This window comes from Lutra lutra, chromosome 17, assembly GCF_902655055.1.
Source record: "Lutra lutra chromosome 17, mLutLut1.2, whole genome shotgun sequence".
Classification (NCBI taxonomy): domain Eukaryota; kingdom Metazoa; phylum Chordata; class Mammalia; order Carnivora; family Mustelidae; genus Lutra; species Lutra lutra.
In genome coordinates this window covers 16,341,724-16,366,271 of record NC_062294.1, presented here as the reverse complement: position 1 = coordinate 16,366,271, position 24,548 = coordinate 16,341,724, and the positions used below count along the sequence as shown (strand labels likewise).

The following is a 24,548-nucleotide window of genomic DNA, read 5'->3' as shown; positions in this document are numbered from 1 at the left end:
AAAACAAAAAAATGACTCATTTCTGCTTAGATTTTCTGTTAAACAAATAATAATGTTTTATGGGGAATATTTCAATTAAAGATTTTTTTTTAAAATTTTTATTTATTTATTTGACAGACAGAGATCACAAGTAGGCAGAGAGGCAGGTAGAGAGAGAGAGGTGGAGGCAGGCTCCCTGCGGAGCAGAGAGCCCGATGCGGGGCTCGATCCCAGGACCCTGGGATCATGACCTGAGCTGAAGGCAGAGGCTTAACCCACTGAGCTACCCAGGCGCCCCTCAATTAAAGATTTTTAAGATACATATTTTTTAGGAAAAGCTTAAATAAATACATTAGTCTTTTTGTTTTGTTTTGCTTTAATAGCAACAGCTGGTGCTTTGAATGTAAATGTGAAGAAAGAAATATCTAGTCCTTCAAGACCTTGCTCTTTTGAAGAGGCCATGAAAGGTACCAACTCGTTTCTTTCCAAAAATGCTATTTTGTCTAGCAACTCTTACCTTTATGTTTTCTTTTGTGTACTTGGAACACTTAGGATATCTTCTGTGTCACAAAATAAATATTTGTTTAACTTTACTGAATGCAGAAACTTGTTTCCCAACTTGTATTTCCCCTTTATTCACCATATGAACAAACTGTTTTAAAGTATATGTTGGAGTAGAGGAGATTTTTTTGTTTTGTTTTTTATTCCCCGATGTTAAAAACGTTAAAATATAAAATAAAATAATTTATGTAAAATAGAGTCTATAAAGCTTCTTGCTACCAAAATTTGAACTGTTTTGAAAGAATTCAGTATTTGCAAAGTTTCTTTGGTTTTTTTTAGTTAATATTCTTCCTTCTGACATCTTTATTTACTCCCTGCCAGTCCCAAGAAACAATGAAGATATCTTCAGGATGTTTTAATGTAAAAGAGATTAGGTCTGTCTTTCTTCCTCCTTTCTCCCTTCCTCCCTTTCTCCATCCCTTCCTCCCTCTCTCCCTTCCTCTCTTTTTCTCTTTTTCTCTCTCTTCCTCTCTTTTCTTTTCTTTTCTTTTTTTTTTTTCCAGCATGCAAACTACACTGTGCCCAGCCTATGATACCTCAGGTGGCAGAGGGGCCAGAGGGTGTAAATCTTTTCTTAAGAGATTTCTAACACAACTAGATACTCACCAGTGATGCTTTTTTGCCATTACATATGAAGATGTCAATTACATATTGGCCATTGATTTATTATAATTCTAGCCTTTATTTATCTTTTACTGCCATGAAATTCATGGGTTAAATCAAATTAAATTTTAAAATTAAAAATACTTAATCAGGGACGCCTGGGTGGCTCAGTTGGTTCAGCAGCTGCCTTCGGCTCAGGTCATGATCCCAGCGTCCTGGGATCGAGTCCCACATCGGGCTCCTTGCTCATCAGGGAGCCTGCTTCTCCCTCTGCCTCTGCCTGCCATTCTGTCTGCCTGTGCTTGCTCTCTCTCCCTCTCTCTCTCTGACAAATAAATAAATAAATAAATAAATACTTAATCAAATACAATGGATTTTTTTTATATTGTCAGTAGTAAAATTCAGCATTTGTATATATACCATGTTCAGTATAGCTTGTCATTTTAATTTCTGATCATGAACACTTCCAGAGTAGATTAGTGAGGAATTATGCAATAGTAAGTAAACTGCAAAATGTATCTGATTCAACTACAGGAAAATTTACAAATCTGTATAATGGATAACCATAGCTTGCATTTATCGAATGTATATTAAAGTGCTAGGCAATATGCCATACTCTTTACTGGCACTGTATCATTTAATTTTCCAAATTCTATGAGGTAGATAATTTATTATTGTCATTTCACAGATGAAGAAACCAAAGTTCCAGAGAGGTTAAATAATTTGCCCAAGGTGACTTACCTAGTGTTAAAAATGGATAGGTTGAGCTCTTGTGCATAAGGTAACACATCTAAGCAAAAATAATTTAAGCCATGTTTATTAGATGAATAAATCTATAATTAATGAATCATTAAAGAAAGTTAAGGATATTTGTGGTCTTTTTTTTGCCAACTTCACCATCCCTGCTTTTCTCCAATTTTTTTTTCTCCAAAAAAAATTTTCTTTCAAAGATTTTATTTATTTATTTGACAGAGATCACAAGTAGACAAAGAGGCAGGCAGAGAGAGAGAAGGAAGCAGGCTCCCCGCTGAGCAGAGAGCCTGATGCGGGGCTCCATCCCAGGACCCTGGGACCATGACCAGAGCTGAAGGCAACGGCTTTAACCCACTGAGCCACCCAGGCGCCCCGTTATTTATTTATTTATTTATTTATTTATTTATTTATTTATTTATTTTAAAGATTTTATATATTTACTTGAAAGAGAAAGAGAGAATGAGAGAGAGCATGAGAGGAGAGAGCTCAGTGGGAGAAGCAGACTCCCGGCAGAGTGGGGAGCCCGATGTAGGACTCGATCCTGGGACTCCAGGATCATAACCTGAGCTGAAGGCAGTTGCTCAACCAACTGAGCCACCCAGGTGCCTCGGTTGGAAGGTTTTAAATGTCATGTTTAATTTTCAGTAATAAATGATTTAGTCATTTGGTCAAAATCTTAAAAGGCTAAAAAAATGGATAAGAGACACACAAGTAAAAAAAAAAATTTTAAGTTAAAGAAAAAGATAAAAAAACAGACACGTTATTTTTCACAATTCAAACCTTATTTGACAGTTTTATCAATTAAAATCATGATTAATTTTTGAAGATAAAACATTAAATTGAAAAAAAATTAAATTGAATACTAAACATTGGTTTAAACTTTTCACTTGTCATTTTATTGTTTTTTTTTTAAAGATTTTTTTAATTTATTTCTTTGAGAGACAATGAGTGAGAGAGAGCATGAGAGAGAAGGTCAGAGGGAGAAACAGACTCCCCAAGGAGCTGGGAGCCCAGTGCAGGACTCGATCCTGGAAGTCCAGGATCATGACCTGAGCTGAAGGCAGTTGCTCAATCATCTGAGCCACCCAGGCACCCCCACTTGTCATTTTAAATTGAATATCATTATTTGGAGATTCCTGATCAATGAAGAAAAAATAGTAGCTTTCAAAACCAGCAGTTTTCCTTGACTTATGGCTTATTTTTATGATCCCTTGAAATCAGAGCTTTAGTATAATGCCAAGGTTTCATCTGAGAGATTTAATTAAATATACTTCAATGATGAAGACTGAGCAACATAAATGACTTCTAACTTTGTGTTCTGACAGGAATCTTCCAAGTAACATTCTTGTAAATAGCTGTCAATTTTATTAAGATTTAGACCTTGATATCCAAATAGTGATATTATTGAAAGATACTGAAAGCTTTTGCTTTAAAGTAAGTTTCTAATTCCTTAGGGTTTGGAAGGAGTAGGTAGAGAGTAAGAAAGATAACTGTACAGCTCACTCAGTGAGATACTAAATCTAGAGCCAGTTTATCATGATTGATCTTCGGTTTTACTCAGCTGAGTATATATCCGTAACACAAAAGTAATACAGATTAAATAATATAAAGTATACAGTGTAAACTGTTAACAGTTCCTTGAGCATATTTCCAGGAAGTTTTCTATATCTAGTAGGCACAGGTAGACAAGAAGGTACACTCTAGAAAGATGGCTCAAAGACTCTGTGATATAGGTTTAGGACCCAAGGATAAAGTGTAGTTGACCCTCGAATAACTCAGGTTTCAACTGTGCAGGTCCACTTATATGCAGATTTTTTTTTCCCAATAAATATAGTGTATTTCTCTATGATTTTGTTAATAGCCTTCTTTTCTCTAGCCTACTTTATTGTAAGAAAACAGTACATAATCATATACAAAATACATGTTAACTCTTTATGTTATTGGCTAGGCTTCTGGTTAACAGTAGGCTATCAGTAGTTAACTTTTGAGGGAGACAAAAGTTCTATATGGGGGGCACCTGGGTGGCTCAGTCGGTTAGGCATCTGCCTTCGGCTCAGATCTTGGTCCCAGGGTCCTGGGATTGAGTCCCATGTCGGGCTCCCTGCTCTGTGGGAGGCCTGCTTCTCCCTCTTCCACTCCCCTGCTTCTGTCCCCTCTCTCGCTGTGTCTCTCTCTGTCAAATAAATAAAAATCTTAAAAAAAAAAAATCTATGTGGATTTTCAACTATGTGTCATGGTCAGTGCCTCAACCCCCACATTGTTCAAGGGACAACTTGTATTGATGTGCATTCTCTTGGTTTCGGCTTTGTAAGGAGTGATTAATTGGGTAAGTGTGTAAAATAGTTGAGAGCATATACTTTTCTCTAACTGATTTTAGCTATGTGGAAAGGTTTAGGAGCTTGGAGAAATCATATCTCAATTTTATTTTACAGCAGGGCTAAAGAAGTTAAGTGATTTACTCAAGGTCACACAGCTAGTAACTGACAGCTTGCAACATAGATTGCTCCCAGACCTGTGGGTTTTTTACTCCATTATTTCTTCCCCTATAAATCTTAATCTATATTTTAACCAAACATATTTGTACTTGACCTAAATGCTGCTTGGTAATAGCAAACTTATAGTAAAGACTGTTCTAAGTTTCAAAGATTATTTGGCATGAATGGAAGTGAACACTATTTAAAAGTTGTTTGGCGGTGCCTGGGTGGCTCAGTTGGTTAAGCAACTGTCTTCAGCTCAGGTCATGATCCTGGAGCCCTGGGATCGAGTCCCACATCAGGCTCCCAGCTCCATGGGGAGTCTGCTTCTCTCTCTGACCTCTCCCTTCTCATGCTCTCTCTCTCTCTCAAATAAATAAATAAAATCTTTAAAAATAAATAAATAAATAAAAATAAAAGCTGTTTGGCATAAACTATCAGTACCATTATTCTTCACAAATTCAGTTTGATATTTGGATGATTAAATATGTCTATCTTATTTACCTTGTAGATTTTCTGAATTTGCTTAAAAGTTCTTCCCTAACCCTTACAAAATACACAGACTTCACATGTTTGGGGTTTTTTTTCCCTCCTTCACTAAAATGTAATTTCCAGGCAGTAGTACTTTATCCATCTTAATCATCACTGGAACCTGAAACAATGCCTGAAACTTTGTAAAGGATCATAAATATATAATGAGAATGTAGGAAGGAAAGACAGGATGACCTCTCTCAAGCCATTTAATATTGTTTACACATCCATTAAAGATATAGTTGTGGGTTCTGGGACATAATAGTATAGATTTATTTTTCCCTGTCCCTCCCTTCTAAATCTACCAAATTACCTGGGAAATAATTGAGCAATCATAAAAGCACTTTGAAATATAGAGAGAAGAAAGTGGACTGGCTAGGGACCATAGAACTTGAAGATTGACACCAAGTGAGTTTCCTGGGTTTTCTTTAGTCTACCTTTTTTCTGAATTGGGCACCAGAGAAGTCTGCAGCTCAGAACTGGCAACAGGCACAGAGAGAAAGAATAAATCAATAAATAAGCGTGAGTAGCCTGCTCTTGAAAACTAGGAAAAGCAAAGACTGGCAGAGTCTTGGTGGGATGACTTATACCTAGTGACAGCAGCTGATCCACTAGCAAAATCTGGGGGCTGACTCATCCCCCACCCACATGTGTAGTAGCAACAGCAGAACTTGATACGGTCGACCCACTGCATGCCCCACACCTGCCAAGTAGCCATGGGCCTGATCTACTAATAGTAAAACCAAAGAGGGCCCAATACAGGTTTCGCATAAACCAGAACCAATAGATCAGTCTGTCTTATGTCACACCAAAAAAAAAAAAAAACAACTTTTTTTTTTTTTAAAGATTTTATTTATTTGACAGAGAGAGAGAGATCACAAGTAAGCAGAGAGGCAGGCAGAGAGGGGGGGGGAAGCAGGTTCCCTGCTAGCAAAGAGCCTGATGCGGGGCTCAAATCCAAGACCCTAAGATCAGGACCTGAGCCAAAGGAAGAGGCCTAACCCACTAAGCCACCCAGGCACCCCTCTAAAATACTTTTAAATACCTGCCTTGTACATGATCTGAAGTTTTTTCTCGGTCAAAATTGGATTGTGAGTTGCTTGAATCTAGGTGAAAATAGGTCTGAAAACTCATGAGTAAATGACCCATTTTTCAAAGTAATAAAGTATAGAATATCAGAAGTTAAATGAGCACCTCCCTCTCCCTGAAGATAATCAGTTCCCACAGGAGTTGTTTTTAGCCAGTTAGCTGTAAGACAAATTGAAGACCAGAATTCAAATATTTTAAAATCAAATTATTACAAAGATAGCTATCCTGTTCATATACCATGTGCCATTTTAAAGTTCTCTTTGGGGGCGCCTGGGTGGCTCAGTGGGTTAAAGCCTCTGCCTTCGGCTCGGGTCATGGTCTCAGGGTCCTGGGATCGAGCCCTGCATCAGGTTCTCTGCTCAGCAGGGATCCTGCTTCCCTCTCTCTCTGCCTACTGCTCTGCCTGCTTGTGATCTATCTCTCTCTGTCAAATAAATAAAATAAAATCTTTAAAATAGGGGCGCCTGGGTGGCTCAGTGGGTTAAGCCGCTGCCTTCGGCTCAGGTCATGATCCCAGGTCCTGGGTTCAAGCCCCACATCGGGCTTTCTGCTCAGCAGGGAGCCTGCTTCCTCCTCTCTCTCTCTCTGCCTGCCTCTCTGCCTACTTGTGATTTCTCTCTGTCAAATAAATAAATAAAATCTTTAAAAAAAAAAAATCTTTAAAATAAATAAATAAATAAATAAAGTCCTCTTTAGAGCCAGTATTTCTTCTCGGTATTAAATTAAGAAGTTTAACAGCTATGCCTTCTGGGGAATTTATATTTTTCTCTATAGGGTTTCAGAGTAGTGGTAAACTCTTAGGTCAGAATTTGGCTAGGTTTCTGTTCAGAAGACTATCATTAGTGATACCAGTAGGCTGCACTAAGTGCCAGTATCACAGATGTTAGACAAAAAAGAAGTCAAAGAAAAGGAATCAAGGACAAAAAATAGATATAATGAAATGGTAGAACCTACCTTATCTGCTATGGATTACCTGTCCTTAGTGTAAATCTATTGTAAATCATATAAATCTATGTCCTTAGTGTAACTATTTCTGCAAACTGGAGTACAAGAAAGTGGAAAATACTTGCTGGTTTTGCTTTGGAAATTTAATTGATAAACCTAAAATAGTTTTTAAATTTCTGAAATGAAAAAATAATTTAAGTCCTGTCTAAAAGGGAAATGTGCTGGGATACCTGGGTGGCTCAGTAGGTTAATCTTCTGCCTTTGGCTCAGATTGTGATCCCAGGGTCTTGGGATTGAGCCCAGCATCAGGCTGGGGCTTGGGCTCCCTACTCAGCGGGAAGCCTGCTTTTCCCGTGCCTACTGCCCTTCCCCTTCCCCTGCTCATGTTCACTCTCTTGTTCTCTCTCTTTCACGTGTGCTCTCTCTCTCTCTCTCTCTCTAATAAATTAATAAAATATTTTTAAAAAATAAAAGTGAAAGAGAAATGTACTCATGTCAACTTAGCATATACAACTTTTCTAAGACATTAAGCTAGAAAAGCAAAGTCTATCTGGTTACTTGGTGGCATATTCTAATGAGACACTTGAGTTTTGTAGAGGAGAGAAATGTTCAGACAATCCTATAGCCCTTAAAATGTTTTTTACTTTATGTGGCCAGGCAACCATATGCTAAGAGGAGAGTTGTAGTTGAGTAGCTTTACCCTGGGTATTTCTAAGCTGTATCCTCTTAATATATTGTGGAAATGTTGATTAATGTAATTCATGGTACTTTGAAAGGACCCTAAGGAATATAGCTTGATAATTGAACTATGTAAGTTTGTTGATACTTAACCCAGTCTCATTCAGGCTCCTATCAGAAGTTACATCAAGCCTCTACTGCTTCAAAAAAGGGAGGACACATTTTGATACACCATTTTTATATCTCATGCTGCCAGCATAGCATCAAAAAGTAGACATTTAAATCATGACAAAGAGTCAGCATATCATAGAATGAAATAGTTGATGATGTTAGTGATTTTAAACTTTTCTTTCTTTTTGTGTGTGTTTGTATACAGCAATGAAAACTACTGGTTGTAACTTAGATAAGGTAAATATTCTTCCTAATGCTCTGATCACTCCACTCATATCAAGCAGTATGATTAAGAGTGAAGATGTTACTCCAATGGAAGTAACAGCAGAAAAAAGATCTTCCCCTATTTTTAAGGTGAGTTACATTGTTTAGTACCCCACATCTTCATCTCAGTTATAAAAATTGCTAGTTTGATTTCTTTTCTCCATGTTTGTGCTTTTTACTTTTCCTGTTTATTTCACATGTGTTTCTATTTAGATGCAGGTAATGAGTTTTGCTTTTCAGAGTGATTTAACATGCTAATAAAATAGCCTGCAAAGTGACTTCCAATATACCTTGGAAAGGGAAGAATTAATATTAGCTAGACTTGTGAGGTATGGGGTATTAATGAAAGTGTAGGTGTAGTATTTTCAGAATTGGAGACATTTTCTCCCCCAATCTTTTTCTGTAACTCCCTTTCCCTTTTTCACTTATTCTTTTCCCTCCAAAATGTTAAAGATGGAAGTATTTTTAAATTTACTATTAATTCATGAACAATAGAATTAATGTGTTCTTCCTGTCCTAAGCACATCAATAACTGATTATTTTTTGTTTGACTGTTAGTTTAGTCAAACTGATTAGTTTTTAGTCAAAACTGATTTAGTCAAAACTGATTAGTTTTTGTTTGACTATCTGTGCTTATAACATTTATTAAAAAGATATCCTAATGACAGTTATCATGGTATCATCAGAGAATCCTAGTCTTACCTGTTTTCTGAAAAAATAAGGTAGAGTGGAAAATTGGTCCTGTATATACATATGTTTTTAGAATAATAATTTTTAAAGTATCTTATGAGTTAATTTAATATTTATATAGACATATTATTTGGGGATTTTTATTTTTTAGACTACAAAGACAGTTGGATCAACTCAACAAACATTAGAAAATATCTCTAACATAGCAGGAAATGGGTCTTTTTCATCGTCATCCTCTTCCCACTTACCTTCTGAAAATGAAAAGCAGCAGCAGATTCAGCCTAAGACATACAACCCAGAGACCCTGACAACTATCCAAACACAGGACATTTCACAGCCTGGTACCTTTCCAGCAGTTTCTGCTTCCAGTCAGTTGCCCACCAGTGATGCACTACTGCAGCAGGCAACCCAGTTTCAGACCAGAGAAACCCAGTCTAGAGAAGTGCTACAGTCAGATGGTACAGTGGTTAATTTGTCACACCTGACTGAATCATCCCAGCCACAGCAGCAGTCACCACTACAAGAACAAGCGCAGACTTTACAGCAGCAGATTTCATCCAATATTTTCCCATCACCGAATAGCGTGAGTCAACTACAGAATACGATTCAGCATTTGCAAGCCGGAAGTTTTACAGGCAGTACTGCCAGTGGCAGCAGTGGGAATGTTGACTTGGTCCAACAAGTTTTAGAGGCACAACAACAGTTATCTTCAGTTTTATTTTCTGCTCCAGATGGTAATGAGAATGTTCAAGAACAGCTTAGTGCAGACATTTTTCAACAAGTCAGTCAAATTCAAAATAGTGTAAGCCCTGGAATGTTTTCCTCAACAGAACCAGCAGTCCATACTAGACCAGATAATTTAATAGCTGGAAGAGCTGAAAGTGTTCATCCACCGACTGAAAACACATTATCCAGTCAGCAACAGCAACAGCAACAGCAACAAGTGATGGAATCATCAGCTGCGATGGTGATGGAGATGCAGCAGAGTATTTGTCAGGCGGCTGCCCAGATCCAGTCTGAGCTATTTCCTTCCCCTGCGTCAGCAAATGGGAACCTTCAGCAATCTCCAGTTTACCAGCAGACGTCTCACATCATGAGTGCGTTATCTACCAGTGAGGACATGCAAATGCAGTGTGAATTGTTTTCTTCTCCACCTGCAGTTTCTGGAAATGAAACTACTACAACCACCACACAACAGGTTGCAACCCCTGGCACGACCATGTTCCAGACATCAAGTTCAGGAGATGGAAAAGAACCTGGAGCACAAGCAAAGCAGATTCAGAACACTGTCTTTCAGACCATGGTCCAAATGCAACATAGTGGGGACAGTCAATCTCAAGTTAACCTTTTTTCATCTACGAAAAGTATGATGAGTGTGCAGAATAATGGTAGTCAGCAGCAAGGTAATGGTTTATTCCAGCAAGGTAATGAGATGATGTCACTCCAGTCTGGGAATTTTTTGCAGCAGTCTTCTCATTCACAGGCTCCACTTTTTCATCCTCAAAATCCTATTGCTGATGCTCAGAACCTTTCCCAGGAAACTCAAGGTTCTATTTTCCACAGCCCAAGTCCAATTGTCCACAGTCAGACTTCTACAACATCCTCTGAACAAATGCAGCCTCCAATGTTTCACTCTCAGAGTACCATGGCTGTGCTCCAGGGCTCTTCTGTTCCTCAAGACCAGCAGTCAGCCAACCTGTTTCTTTCCCAAAGCCCAATGAATAATCTTCAGAGTAACACAGTAGCCCAGGAAGAACAGATTTCATTTTTTGCAGCTCAGAACTCCATTTCTCCACTTCAGTCAACATCTAACACTGAGCAGCAAGCTGGTTTCCAACAGCAGGCTCCAATATCACACATCCAGACCCCTATGCTTTCCCAGGAACAGGCACAACCCTCCCAGCAAGGTATGTTCCAGCCTCAAGTGTCGCTGGGCTCCCTGCCTCCTAATCCAATGCCTCAGAACCAACAAGGAACAATCTTCCAGTCTCAGCATTCGATAGTCGCTATCCAGAGTAACTCTCCGTCCCAGGAGCAGCAGCAGCAGCAGCAGCAGCAGCAGCAACAGCAGCAGCAGCAGCAGCAACAGCAGCAGAGCATTTTGTTCAGTAATCAGAACACCATGGCCACGATGGCATCTCAGAAGCAGCCACCACCAAACATGATGTTCAACCCAAGTCAAAATCCAATGGCTAATCAGGAGCAACAGAACCAATCCATCTTTCACCAACAAAATAATATGGCTCCAATGAATCAAGAGCAGCAGCCCATGCAATTTCAGAATCAGCCTCCAGTTTCCTCTCTTCAGAACCCAGGTCCTACCCAGTCTGAGTCGCCACAAACCTCCTTATTCCATACCTCTCCTCAGATTCAGTTGGTCCAAGGGTCACCCAGTTCTCAAGAGCAGCAAGTAACACTGTTCCTCTCTCCAGCATCCATGTCTGCTTTGCAGACTAGTATGAACCAACAAGACATGCAGCAGTCTCCTCTTTATTCCCCTCAGAACAACATGCCTGGAATCCAGGGAGCCACATCTTCACCTCAGCCACAGGCGACTTTGTTTCACAACACTGCTGGAGGCACGATGAACCAACTACAGAATTCTCCTGGCTCATCTCAACAGACTTCCGGAATGTTCTTATTTGGCATTCAAAATAGTAAGAAACTCTTTCTGATTTCTTATTTCTTAAATGTTACTAGTTGAAATGGTCAGATCATTATTATTTTTATTAAAAGGAAGCAAAACACAGGGGTCTTAAGAGCACAGATTATACTTAAAACTGAGTTCAAGTCCCAGCTATACCATTTATATACTATGAGATCATGGACAAGTTATGTGACCTGCAAAAGCTTCAGTTTCCATATCTTAAATGGTGATACTATTATGTACTTAAAAAGGATATTGGGAGGACTAAATGTGGTCATGAATGTAAATGAATGTGTTTGCCATTTTAATCTATAAACTTGAAAATGAAGTAAGAATGACAAAATGTCTCTGCCAATTAAAGCAAGTAGTTTCCAAGGAGGTAGAAACTCATCTTTAATGTTTATATACCAAGGAAAATGTGTAGGCCTTAAGATTAACGAAGCAAAGTTGTATTTGTATATCACTTAGAGGAGACCTGGGATGAATTCTAGTACCGTTTGGTGAAAACCTTTTTGGGGGGCTGTCACGTGCCTTCCTTCTGGTTCTTTTTTGAATAAGCACAATTATGAATTTGCCCCAGCAACTAATAAATATCTTCTTATGAATCCTAACAGAAAGTAACTAATCAGGTAGCTTCTCTATTTTAAATGTCTCTGCAGACTGTAGTCAGCTTTTAACTTCTGGACCAGCTACCTTGCCAGATCAGTTGATGGCCATAAGTCAGCCAGGCCAACCCCAGAATGAGGGCCAGCCACCTGTGACAACACTTCTTTCTCAGCAAATGCCAGAAAATTCTTCACTAGCATCCTCTATAAACGCCAACCAGAACATTGAAAAGATTGATTTGCTTGTTTCATTGCAAAACCAAGGGAACAACTTGACTGGCACCTTTTAACTGGATGAGTAAGTATTGCATTTTGGCTTCTTTTTTATTGAAAAGCATTGATAAATTGTATTATTCTGATATAAGCTGTATCAGATTTGGGTTTAAGTAATAACACTCTTTAGACCCTACTCTTTTGAAATACGACTTTCTCACAAGATGGCACTTTTTTTTTTAAGATTTTATTTATTTATTTGACAGAGAGAGATCACAAGCAGAGAGGCAGGCAGACAGAGAGGAGGAAGCAGGCTCCCTGCTGAGCAGAGAGCCCGATGCAGGGCTCGATCCCAGGACTCTGAGATCACGACCCAAGCCGAAGGCAGTGGCTTAACCCACTGGGCCACCCAGGCGCCCCTAGATGGCACTTTTTTAAAAAAAATTTTTATTTATTTGATAGAGAAATCACAAGTAGGCAGAGAGGCAGGCAGAAAGAGAGGGGGAAGCAGGCTCCCCGCTGAGCAGAGAGCCCGATGTAGGGCTCCAAGATCATGACCTGAGCCGAAGGCAGAGGCTTAACCAACTGAGCTAACCAGGTCCCAAGATGGCACTTTTTTTGATCTGCATAAATTACCCTGAATGATAGCTCGTAGTTGTATTGTTAGTACTAGGCTATCCTTCTGGTGCTAAGTTTCTTTGCTGTGGAATGACAGAATATCTAACGAATGTACTATATATTGGATATAATTACATCTCATTTCTCCCTTCCTCAAGAAATACAGACTGAGTTAGAAAAGTCTGTGGAAGTATAAATATAATGGAGTATCATTTATAGTACTATAATATACTTTGGGGACATCCAACTTTGGAGACATTGGGTAATGTCCCATTGGGTAATGGGAATAGACATCCCATTGGGTAATGGGAAATTTCTAAATGATTTCACTCCCTAGTGAGTTATATTCAACTTCTCCTTCTTTTTTAGAAATTCCATGAAGAAAATTCTGATTCCAAGATGTCCTGAGATCATGTGATTCCATGAGGATTTTTGAACTGTTACTTTAAAAACAAAGCAAAGTATGAAAAACTGTGATTGAGTAAATGGGTAGATTTTACTCTTACTGCAAAAGAGCACATCAGTGCTGCCTGTTGCAGTGATTAGCCACCGTTGGTAACGTCTTCATATTTTATATTCCTAATAACAGTGATGACTGAGAATCTATTTAAGTTTCCAGCTGACAGAATTAATTGTTGCTATTTTCCTAGGCACTGTTTCTTTAAAAGTACAGTTTAAATCCAAAAGCTGGACTGCTCAGTTATTATTGCTATTAGAAAGTAATTCATAATGTCATGTTTACTTTCATTCTTTTTTCATTTTTCATATTTTATTTCCTGCATTGTTTTAGTCAAGTAATGGCTTTTAAAAAAGGAAAGTTCAAATAGTAACGAAAACTAAGGCTGTGATTTTTCAATATAAAAAGCACAGCTATTGGCCAAAGTGAAGGAATATTTTTTCAGCTTTTACGGAGAAACTGAAGGGGTAACATTCTGATAAGTAAGCTGTATTAAGAGCTCTACACAGATAAGAGGCTTCTTTATCACAAAGGCAGACAACACACAAACCGAATGCTATTGATTTTATTTTTCAGAGAGTTGTTAATTCTCTGTGTTTCTCTTAAAGGGTTCAGCCATAACTGTGCATAGAATAATAATTATCTTGCTCTATCAAAAAATGAAGGGGATAATGTGTGGTAAATTATGTTCTGATATCCTCCTACAGCAGTTAAAACTGACATAGCAATTTGAGTCTGCTTTTTTTTTTTATCCCAGTCGTGGACTGATGTTCCCTTTTTATATTCATTTATATTCTTCTCCCCCTCTTCTTCACTTTTTTTTAGACAATTAGTAATATACTGTTAGCTTTGTGACCCTGTAACAACTTAAAGGAAAAGGCCACTTTGGTGTGGGGTAACCCAGCAACTCCTGCGGCACAGGTGGGGCAGGGGGCTACCCTTTCAGGAATGAGGGGAGCTGATTCCTGAGAAACAAACAATGCATTTTTTTCCATGAACGGTGCTGTTCTGAAGTCTTCAAATTTTCCCTCTAATAGGAAACAGTGTACATTTTAATTAAAAAAAAAAAAAGGCAAACTAAAATTTCTTGAAACATCACTTCTCCCTGAACTGCAGTGAGTGTAATTCACTTGTCACCTCAGTGCTTTACGGTTTGAAGTGGTCACTTATCTGATGGTTCCCACAAGCCTTGGGCTTTACAGGGTCATATCATTGACTTAAAATGAAGAATTAACGTGTGTTACATCTATAGAGAGCAAAATTACACACTCCAGAATTTGCAGTTGTAGCATTAGGTATACAGTTCCGGGTGTTCTTGCCACCCATGGGATGCCCACTTCTCTTCTCACTACAACCTGTTGTCTGGACACATGCTTATGTCTTTTTTCCCCTTCGGCATGTAGAAAGCTGTTAATACAGTTTAAGGCCAAATTGTGTGTGGCTTCTATATGTAGATAAGATTTTTTGGTATTCATGTCCGTTTCATTGATTTTTTTAAGTGTACAAAAAAATAGCCTGTTAATTGTTTGTTGAAGGCTACTTTTCTGTTTGTTTTTAATTTTTTTCTATCCTATACATTTAGTTGACCTTTGTGGAATTGTGGTGTTGGTTTTGTTTATACAGCCAGATTTTTTCCCCCTTTTTGTGGTCTTCCTTAGTTCTTTGAATGTGCTCTTCTAATTTGTTTTTTCTCTTTGTTCTTATAAATTCTTTCCTCCACCCCCAACCCTTTCTTTCTTTCTCTCTCTGATTGAGAGGCATTGAATTACGTTTTCAGTAGTACAGGCTTCTTGCCGATATGAAGGGAACTTTTCAGAAAGAGACCTACTCTGGGTCATTTACTTTTGAATACAGTTTTCAATCGTTCAAGTTTTGGATGGTTTATATCTAATGTGTGTTTCATTTTTTTGGAAAGCTATATTTTGTATTTAGGAAATGGTATACTATTTTGCTATTTGTACTGAGTGAGTACATTGGCATAAATATAGAAATTTATATATATACATATATATAAACTATTCTTTTTTTGCCACACATTTTTGTGGTTAAATTTGTGAGTTTGTCTGATGTTCTACCACAACGTGGCGTCTGATAACAGTGGGGGGGGGGGGTTTGTTATGTCTTTATTGAGTATTTAAGTATCTTTTGAAACATATGACCTGTTCATCTGTGGCCATTCCATCAGGCAGTTCCTTGATGTCATTAGTGGGCTAAAGGCAGCTTACTGTGTGTTTGCTGGATCTTTCACTCAGCAAAATGTTAAGAGTAAGGAAACCCATCTAGGCAGTTATGTCAAATGGTGTTTCACAAGAATGAGCCATTCAGTCCTTGCTCACTATATATTTAATATTTTATTGTTATTGTTATTAATTGGCTTTCTGTATTCTATGCCTTTTATTTATAATGACACTAAAAAAAATCCCATGTTTGTAATTTTAATAACATTTTCCCCATCTTGTAATATCCAGAGCTACTTTATAAATTCTCTGAACCAAAAGCATTTTCCTCAATATATCATCTCTCCCCACCCCGTCAGGAAAAATTACCCAATATAGTTCAGGTTATAAGAAGGACAGCCACACAATCCAGTGCTTCAGTTTTAAAATGTAAAACTCTAATTGCAGAGTTATAAAAAGTTAGCTTACCCAGCAGGTATAAAATAAGAAGTAGAAATAAAATACTGTAAGTTTATTTCTGAGTTTTCTGACTTTTTTTCTAAGAGATTACACAGAGACTCAGGAAGTCTATTTGTTCACCAAGTTCCAATTAAAATGTTTGTTAACACTGCTCTGTGGATGAAGTGGTGGCAAGAAGACTGGCTTGTGTGCTGACTTCTGTTCTGTTGTTTAGCAAGAGGCTTATCATTGTAAAATGCTGATTGCCAATGCCAAGTCACCAGGGACCAATTTTCTGTTTAATAGTATCTAAGTTTAGAACAGAACATACACCTGAACTGTATAGTGGCTTGATTGGATGGAGGCAGAAAACCCTATTTTTATTTTCATAAATTTTGTGGTTATTTATACAAGGGCTGTGCTATGCTACCATATTCTTATTCAATAATGATAATTTTTTTTAACATTGTTTAATGTTCCTTACCCCTAAAGGTCATTGTTAAGTACAGCATTCTGAATATTTGGTTTCAAAAAGCATTTCTCTTCTTCCTCAAGAGTTAGCTCAGTGGTCAGTGGTTGATACTTGTGCTAATAATACAACTTCCAGATTACTGTTACAAATGGGAGAGATTCCAAGAGCTAGCAAAGGCCTTGGAAGCAACAATTTATTAAATTTATTTATGGCAGAAGGACCTAAATAAACTATGAACCTTTTTTATTCCTTTATATTGTTACATTCAACTGCTCTTGCTTTTAGCAGCTCACCTTAATGCTTGGAGCTTATCTGTGTGTGTGTGTGTGTGTGTGTGTGTGCGCGCGCGCGCGCGTGTGTGTGTTGTTCCTTATTGTCATTCCATTATATATCCACACCAACATGGGAGAAGATAAGTAGAGGTCATATTTGCTTCAGAGCTTTATCATGTTACCTTTGTAATTAGAGTATTGTGCTGTTATTTAGTGCATATCTGTTTTTACCAGTCTCCCTAGAACAGGTTTTTGAAGGGCTTTATTATAAAAGCAGAATTAGTGAAAGATCTTCCTTCCTTTTCTTTTTTGGTAATATTGTATATGCTGTAGTTGAGAATTTCATTATAGTGCATTTCTTGTCCATCACAACTTCAGTTAATCTGCCTAGGAAAAATAATGTCAAAGGAAATGAGAGAGAAGTTATATCTGAACCCATCTAGAACTAAGATAATAATCCTTTTGAACAATTAATTCTAATTCTAATACCTCTTTCCTAGTTGATTTTTTTTCTAATTAATTAAAAATTATATGAGGCCTGTTAGCTTTACTCTGCTTCATGACCACAGGCTTCATCCCTACTCAGTGCAGCCGTGTTGTATCTGCACAGCTTTGGTTATAAGGAGGGACTCCGTGGAGACAGAAACTATATAGTTTGGCAGCTTTATTAGAAAAATAGCTCAGAGTTCATGCACTAGTAAGTTAGGTTAGTAGAATCTCATAACATATTAAAAAGAGGTTTTCTCCTCTGCTTATTTGTGTCACTGAAACTAAATCATGGACATAATGTTCATAATGCAGAATGCAGTAAATATCAAAGTAACATAGTGTCACTTGTGAATTGTCTCAGTGCTCTAATTACTTCTTTAATCCCACTTTTTTCCATGCCATTCTAGTCTCATTTATTAATAAAATTCTATTTTTACTCCACTTTCAGGAAATTTTTTTAAATTAATATTTTATATCTAAATCAAATGTTTATGGAAAAAGTGCCTTTTTACCATGATAGTGCCCCTTTCTTGTATTTTCATTTTTCACTATTGCCAAAAACAAATACACAAATGATTTCATAGCCCCAACTTCAATTTTTCCATTTAGTCACTCTTTCTCCATTTTTCGATTACTGTAGAAAACAACTTCATAAATTTCTCCCTTTGGCCTAAGAGTAACAGAGAAGATACATTGCTAGAATTGTTCCTTTGAGGGATGGTAAGTAATAAATTATAGAATTATACTGTTTTAGCTTTATATAAATTACCTAAATTTATCTTCATCTTGATCAACTAATGATAGGTCTTACCTGAATGCTAATGAAAATTTTATTATCTTTGAGACTCCATGTACACAAATGATTGTAGTTAAATTTCAGGAAGGAAGTATTTAAAGCATCTTCTCTGATCTTACTCGGATGAAAATAAATCACTACACATAGTTTAGGTAAAAGCTGGTCACATCAACTTTTCTAACTAGATAAGGCCATGTAATTCATCATAGTGCACCTTTTTCCTGTCAGAACCTTCATAATCTTTATGAAAAATTGTGTCAAAGGAAATAAAGAAGTTATATTGAAATCCCTCTAGAACTAAAGTAATGATTCCTTTCAACAGAATACAGTTGAATTGAGTGTCCCTCTGGTTTTTGTTAATTTTGCCTCTGTTCTAGCTCCTTATTGCAGTGGTGGTGCCTAACGAGAGGACAGGAGAACAGTAGTTTTGGGATAGAGCTGCTTTCCCCGTATGAGTATTTCTTTGACTTAGTGGCTCTGAAGACTGCAAACCTTTATGCAATATTCTTAATACCCAAAAGATATTATGCACTTTAATCATTCCAAAGAAGTCAAGAATGCTGTATAGTGATGATTCCTTCTTAATGAATACATCTTAACTCTTTATGTCCCTTTTTATTTTGGATAGCCAGCTTGGTATAAGTATTATGTGAATATTTTCTAAAATGACTATATAGTAGTACTTAAGACTTTGAAATGTAATTGACTATATGAGGAAATGATTACACTTCAGCAAATCATTTTAGAAATATTAAATGTTCAGCTTGCTAATCTGTATGTTTGAGACTTAATTAAAACCAAGTCTCTTCCAGTATATTTTGTGTCATGTTTATAAGAACCTTGTAGTATAGAGTTTTCTACAGAAACAGTATAAACCAGTGGTTTTCAAAGTATGGTCCTCAGCCCACCAGCCAACATCCGTATCACTTGGGAACTAGTTAGAAATGCAAATCTTGGGCCCTGTCAAAGACATATTGAATCAGAAACTCTTGCATGGGACCTAGCATTCTGTGTTTTAACAAGCCCTCCAGGTGATTCTGATGTATGCTCATTGGAAAACCACTGGGGTAAATGTTATACAGTAAGATCTAGAAAGGTTCCTTCCTAGTCATACAAATAGTTGTATATTGTTCTTTATATAAATTCAGCTTAACCTGGTTATCCATAATCATTTATTGGCAATGATAATTTATTCTCAGTACTGCCTATAGAAATATAGTATGTTTTATGTACATAAGCAGTTTAGTTCTTGATAATTCAGTTAACTTAGTTTGGCATTCTACTACCATTTACTAAGAAGTTTACATTAAATGACTGATTTAAATATATAGGTGCAATCTTCTATATTTCTTTTAATTGTTATGATCTTTAAGTAGCTAAAACAATTGACGGGTGCTAAAGTCTCCTGTTTATCCATGAAATGGGTACATTGTGGGCAGTGATAATATAAGCTTTCTTTTCATTGCCTCTTACTTTACCAGCAGACCACAATTTTGGTCTGGCTAGACCAACTCTCAGAATATCATTCCTTGTATTTATATTTGTATCTGAGATATTAAACAAGATGACTGGCCAGGTCAACAAAGCACCTTATTTAATTTCTTTTTTAAATAGATAAAACTTATTTAAAAGTAGCTTGGTTTGTATGAGAACCGATGCAGTACAGATATAGCTATTCTTGGAACTTACGCTTCAGACAAGCATTATTTACTAAAATAAATATTGGACAAGACAGTGCATTATATAATCTGGGCATTTCTCCTTTCTCAATTGTATGCCTCTGGTAAATATAAAGTAACAAGATAAGTAGATTTATCCAGTCATTTTAATCTCCATGTGTATTCAGTACCTCCATAATTATTGCTGTAATCTTCCTTCCACTGTTTACAAATCACCCAATGAATTAACTCACGGAAGAAAAATGAACATTCAAAATAAAAATAATTGTATACTTACTTTATAAATATCACCACTGCTGTCTTTGCTTAATACTAGCAGTGGAAATATAAGTGGCTTACTCTACAAACCTTGGTGCTGGCAATACATAGGCAAACTGTGGGGAGATGCTCTAGATACATTCCTTCTTTCTTATTCCCTTTCCCCTCTACCCCACTTTATTGCATAATATATTCCTATATCCAAAGAATTCTACCACAATTCTATTTGACTCCAACTTGTAATATCTCTTCTAAAAGACCTGTGTTTAACCATATCATCCTTGCTCTCTTTTTTTCCCCGGAAGTAATTTGGTTTGAAATAGTTTATAGGGGTTGCTTATTTTAGCTAATGAACCTCAGGACAACACACATACACACACACACACACACACACACACACACACACCATCTCAGATGTTTGAGTGTGGCTTTGGAATCAGACTAATGTGTCCAATAAAGAACTGTCCTGCACTGAAGTGTTTATGACTTTAGTAGCTACAAACTGATTCCAGTGACATTGAGCTAATTTCTTTTGAGCTAATGAATGTATCTGCTCGCCTTGCTCCCTTCTAATTGATAAGCTCCAAGTAGTGGCTACTTTTTTTGGTCAAATTTTACTGAGTTTTATGCACTTCTTTTACTTAGTCTTTTAATTAACATAGTGCAGATATTTCATGAACCTGTTCTCAAGTGCTTTAGCTACCATTCTGCCATTTAAATTTTTTACTTTTTATTTTATTTTGCTTGAGCACACTGGTCAACCACTGAACTGCCTTCTTCCATTGTCCTGCAATGATATAAGGATTACATTTTTGTGTATATGGCTTTCATAGTTGGGATTTCAGAGCACTGACACCAGATATTTTCAGTTTGTTCTGTGGGGGAATTTCATTTGCATCTATGTTTTTAGCTATCTGTGATAACTTGTTAAATATTAAAAAGATATTTTGCTTCTATTGGAACATTTGTATACTCGCAACTATATTTCTGTAAACAGCTGCAGTCAAAAATAAAACATTGAAAGTTTTCATTTTGCAGTGGGTAACTGTCTTTTTTCCTCAAACTTTGTGAATGAATTCATATCCATGATTGTCAGTTTTGAGCAACATGAGTATGTGGCTGAAGTTATAAAATCATTTGGAAAAGGTAAGAAATACAGATCTATTTTTTTTTTTTAAAGATTTTATTTATTTATTTATTTGACAGAGAGAGAGCTCACAAGCAGGCAGAGAGGCAGGTAGAGAGAGAGGAGGAAGCAGGCTCCCTGCTGAGCAGAGAGCCCGATGCGGGGCTTGATCCCAGGACCCTGAGATCATGACCTGAGCCAAAGGCAGCGGCTTAACCCACTGAGCCACCCAGGCGCCCCAATACAGATCTATTTTTGAGCATTTACTTTGTGCCTAGTAGTTTTGCCAGCAACATACAAAGTGACTTAGCGTGGTAGCAGATCATGTACCACAGAGGTAATTTTGCTAAAAATGAAATCTCCCCAGCCCTCAGTCAAATATCCAGAGGCAATAATCTCTTTTTGTCATTCTTCTGTCAGTTATTTCCAAATATATAAATTGGTGTTTACCAAAATGTGGTGTATATATAACATACCACTAGCAGTATTTGAAATGAGAAAAAAAATCTATGTGCACCTACTAGACTATGGAGAAATGTAATTGATATTAAACACAAATACAGATGATACATAGATATGAGTATGATATATAAATAAAAATATATGATATATAAATAAAAAATATATGAAACTTCAGAAGCAGTGCTTTAAATCGTATGTTTATACCTTCTTACCAAATACAGACTATGTCGGTTGATTCTATGAAAGTGACTGAATTTTCAACATACCCAGATGTTTATAAACACAAATTGTCATTTTAGGAAACTGTATATATTTCAATAATGCTACCATTGTTCTAAATGTGTTTAAAAGTTTTCTTTTGGTATTTATTGACTTCAACAGCACTGGAAAGGAGTGATAACGAAATGAAATTCAGTAAGTATAAATATCAAAAAGGGTGGCAGATGGGTTAGATGGGCAATGGGTATCAAGGAGGGCACTTGTTATGATGGGCACTGGGTATTGTATATAAGTTAGGAATCACTGAATTCTACTCCATAAACCAATATTGCACTGTATGTTAGTGACCTAAAATTTTAATTAAAAAAATTTTTTGAAGTAAAAATAATAAGAGGGTTAAAAAAAAAAAAATACTTGGGTCCAAAACTTGCCTGTGTGTGCAAAAGACTGATCTGAAGTTGAGACTTTTAAGTGGCTGCCAGAAAAGCTGATGCAGTGCTGGGTTACATAATTTGTTACAGTGTCCAGAATAGGGGAAGTGGTTATCCTGCTTTACTCTAAGCTGATAAGAATACTACTATGTCATGTTTTAAGGAGCAAACACCTTCTCAGCAGCCATATAATCAGGCCTGTAAGAGAAATGGAACATCATTTATGCCTGCTCAGGACACAACAGGGACTCTAGAAGTATAAAAGCAGCTACAATTTCTCAACAGCAACGCTTAATGGTCTTGCTCTCAAGAGGAAGTATTGAGGGGCGCCTGGTTGGCTCAGTCCGTTAAGCATCTCCCTTTTCAGCTCCATCCAACATCAGGCTCCTTGCTCAGCAGGCAGCCTGCTTCTCCATCTGCCTCTGCCTGCCACTCCCCTGCTTGTGCTTGCCCTCTCTCTCCGATGAATAAATAAAATGTCATTAAAAAAAAAAAAGTATTGGGGCGCCTGGGTGGCTCAGTGGGTTAAAGCCTCTGCCTTCGGCTCAGGTCATGATCCTGGGGTCCTGGGATCGAGCCCCGCATCGGGCTCTCTGCTCAGCAGGGAGCCTGCTTCCTCCTCTCTCTCTGCCTGCCTCTCTGCCTACTTGTGATCTTTGTCTGTCAAATAAATAAATAAAATCTTTAAAAAAAAAAAAAGTATTGGTAGCTACTCTTGCTCTCTTTCTTGGTGCCATTGTCCCTGCTTCAGCTGAGGCAATACAGTGTAGTACTTGAAAGCAGAGGCTCTTGAGTTTGCCCACTTCAGTGGAGTTCTGGCTCCTGCACATGTTATTTAACCTCTCCATTCCTCCATCTCCTTACTTATAAAGCAGAAACAAAAAGAAAGCCCTTCTCTTAGGGTTATTGCAAGAACGAAGTAAATTAATAGATGTAAAAACTACTTAGTTCCTGACACACAGTAAGTGCCTAATAAGTGTTAACCTTGTTTTAGTATTACTAGTCCTGATACTACTTAGCTATTCTGCTTTTGTGCCCCCCTTGTTTTTTTAATCAAAGACATATTTCTTTAATTGTCTTCTTTCTCCAGCATCAAAATCTTTTCTGAGTCATTCCTACTGGCATATAAATTTGCTGTAATTTCCTTTATTTCTTAGAAAAAATAACTTTTTGACCACATAACTCCGTACACAAAGTTTCCACTTCCTCTCCTTCCATTCTTTCTTGAACCCATTCCAATCAGGCTTTCATGAAACCACTCTCCTTAAATATCTCTTGTCAAAATCACCAGAATAGCCTCCACCTAGCTATATCCAAAGGTCCATTCTCAGACGTATCCTACTTGGCTTATGAGTAGTATTTGACACACCCGATCACTCCCTCTTTGAAACACTTTCTTCTCTCAGCTTTCAGGACCCTGCAACTCCGATCTCCCGCTCTGCTGGGTAATTTCTTTCATACTCATCTTCTTGACCTCCTAATACTGGAGAGCCCTAGAGGTCAATCATCAGATCTCTTCTCTATTATTGCAGTGGTAATCTCATCCTTGACGTTGCATTATATACTCTATGTTGAAGATTTCCATATGTATGCCTCCAGTAATAACTTCTCCCCAAACTCCAGGTACCTATTACCATCTATCTCAAATATAAAATGCCTGAGGTCAAATTCTGATTCACCCTTCCTGACCCCAACTTCTGCCCTCAATATGCTTTCCAGATTCTTGATCCTCTTAGCAAATGGAGTGTCCATTCTTTTAGTTGCTTAAGCCAAAATACCTTTGAGGTTTTTATTTGACCTAGATATGATCCTTTATCAACTACTGTTATGCCAACCTTTGAGATACATTGAACCTTATAAATACGTCTTCTACTTGACACCTCTGTTGCTCAAAGCATTTATTAAGTAGATTGTCACACTGTCCCATAAGCACAAGCCATGCTTCCATCACTCTTATACTTGATTCCTCCCTACCAGCCAGCATTAAACATGAGTCATATTATAGCTCTGCCCAAAACTCTCCAGCCACTTTCTATTCTTATATACTTAAACAGAGCTCATAAGGCTCTGTGTGAGCTGATTCCAGCTATGTGGCTGACCCAGGCCACTCCTCCTTTCTCTGCTTTAGTCACGTGAATGTCTGTCCTCTCTCTTCCTCACACTGTACATGCTCCTGCCTCAGATATGTGCATTCTGCCATCACTGCTGCCTAGAGTGCCTGCCTTCACGCATCTGCATCTCTCTCTCACTTTATCAGGTCTTTGCTCAAACGGAGCCTTATCGAGGAAGTCTTTATAAAACAAAACTACTCATATCCCATCTCTCTCTTAGCCTGCTCTTTCTTCCTAGCATGAGGTACTTGGTTTTGTTCATTGCTGTGCTCCCAGTGCCTAGATGAGTACCTAGCCCAGTGACTAGATAAAATCAGAATAAATCAGGCAAATCACAATA

General features: G+C 37.5%; 1 protein-coding gene across 5 annotated transcripts in view; it reads left to right on the top strand.

Annotated features, from left to right (window-relative positions):
- Window positions 1–20,889, top strand: part of NFAT5 (nuclear factor of activated T cells 5) — a 113,756-nt gene extending 92,867 nt beyond the window's left edge. For all 5 annotated transcript variants that reach the window (XM_047709942.1, XM_047709944.1, XM_047709945.1 and 2 more), the window contains 5 exons: window positions 363–446; window positions 7,990–8,138; window positions 8,890–11,395; window positions 12,045–12,288; window positions 13,191–20,889. In XM_047709942.1, coding sequence (XP_047565898.1) covers window positions 363–446; window positions 7,990–8,138; window positions 8,890–11,395; window positions 12,045–12,280 — 2,975 coding nt within the window. In that variant the 3' untranslated portion in view covers window positions 12,281–12,288; window positions 13,191–20,889. The remainder of the gene's footprint in view (window positions 1–362; window positions 447–7,989; window positions 8,139–8,889; window positions 11,396–12,044; window positions 12,289–13,190) is intronic.
- The last annotated feature ends 3,659 nt before the right edge of the window (window positions 20,890–24,548 follow it).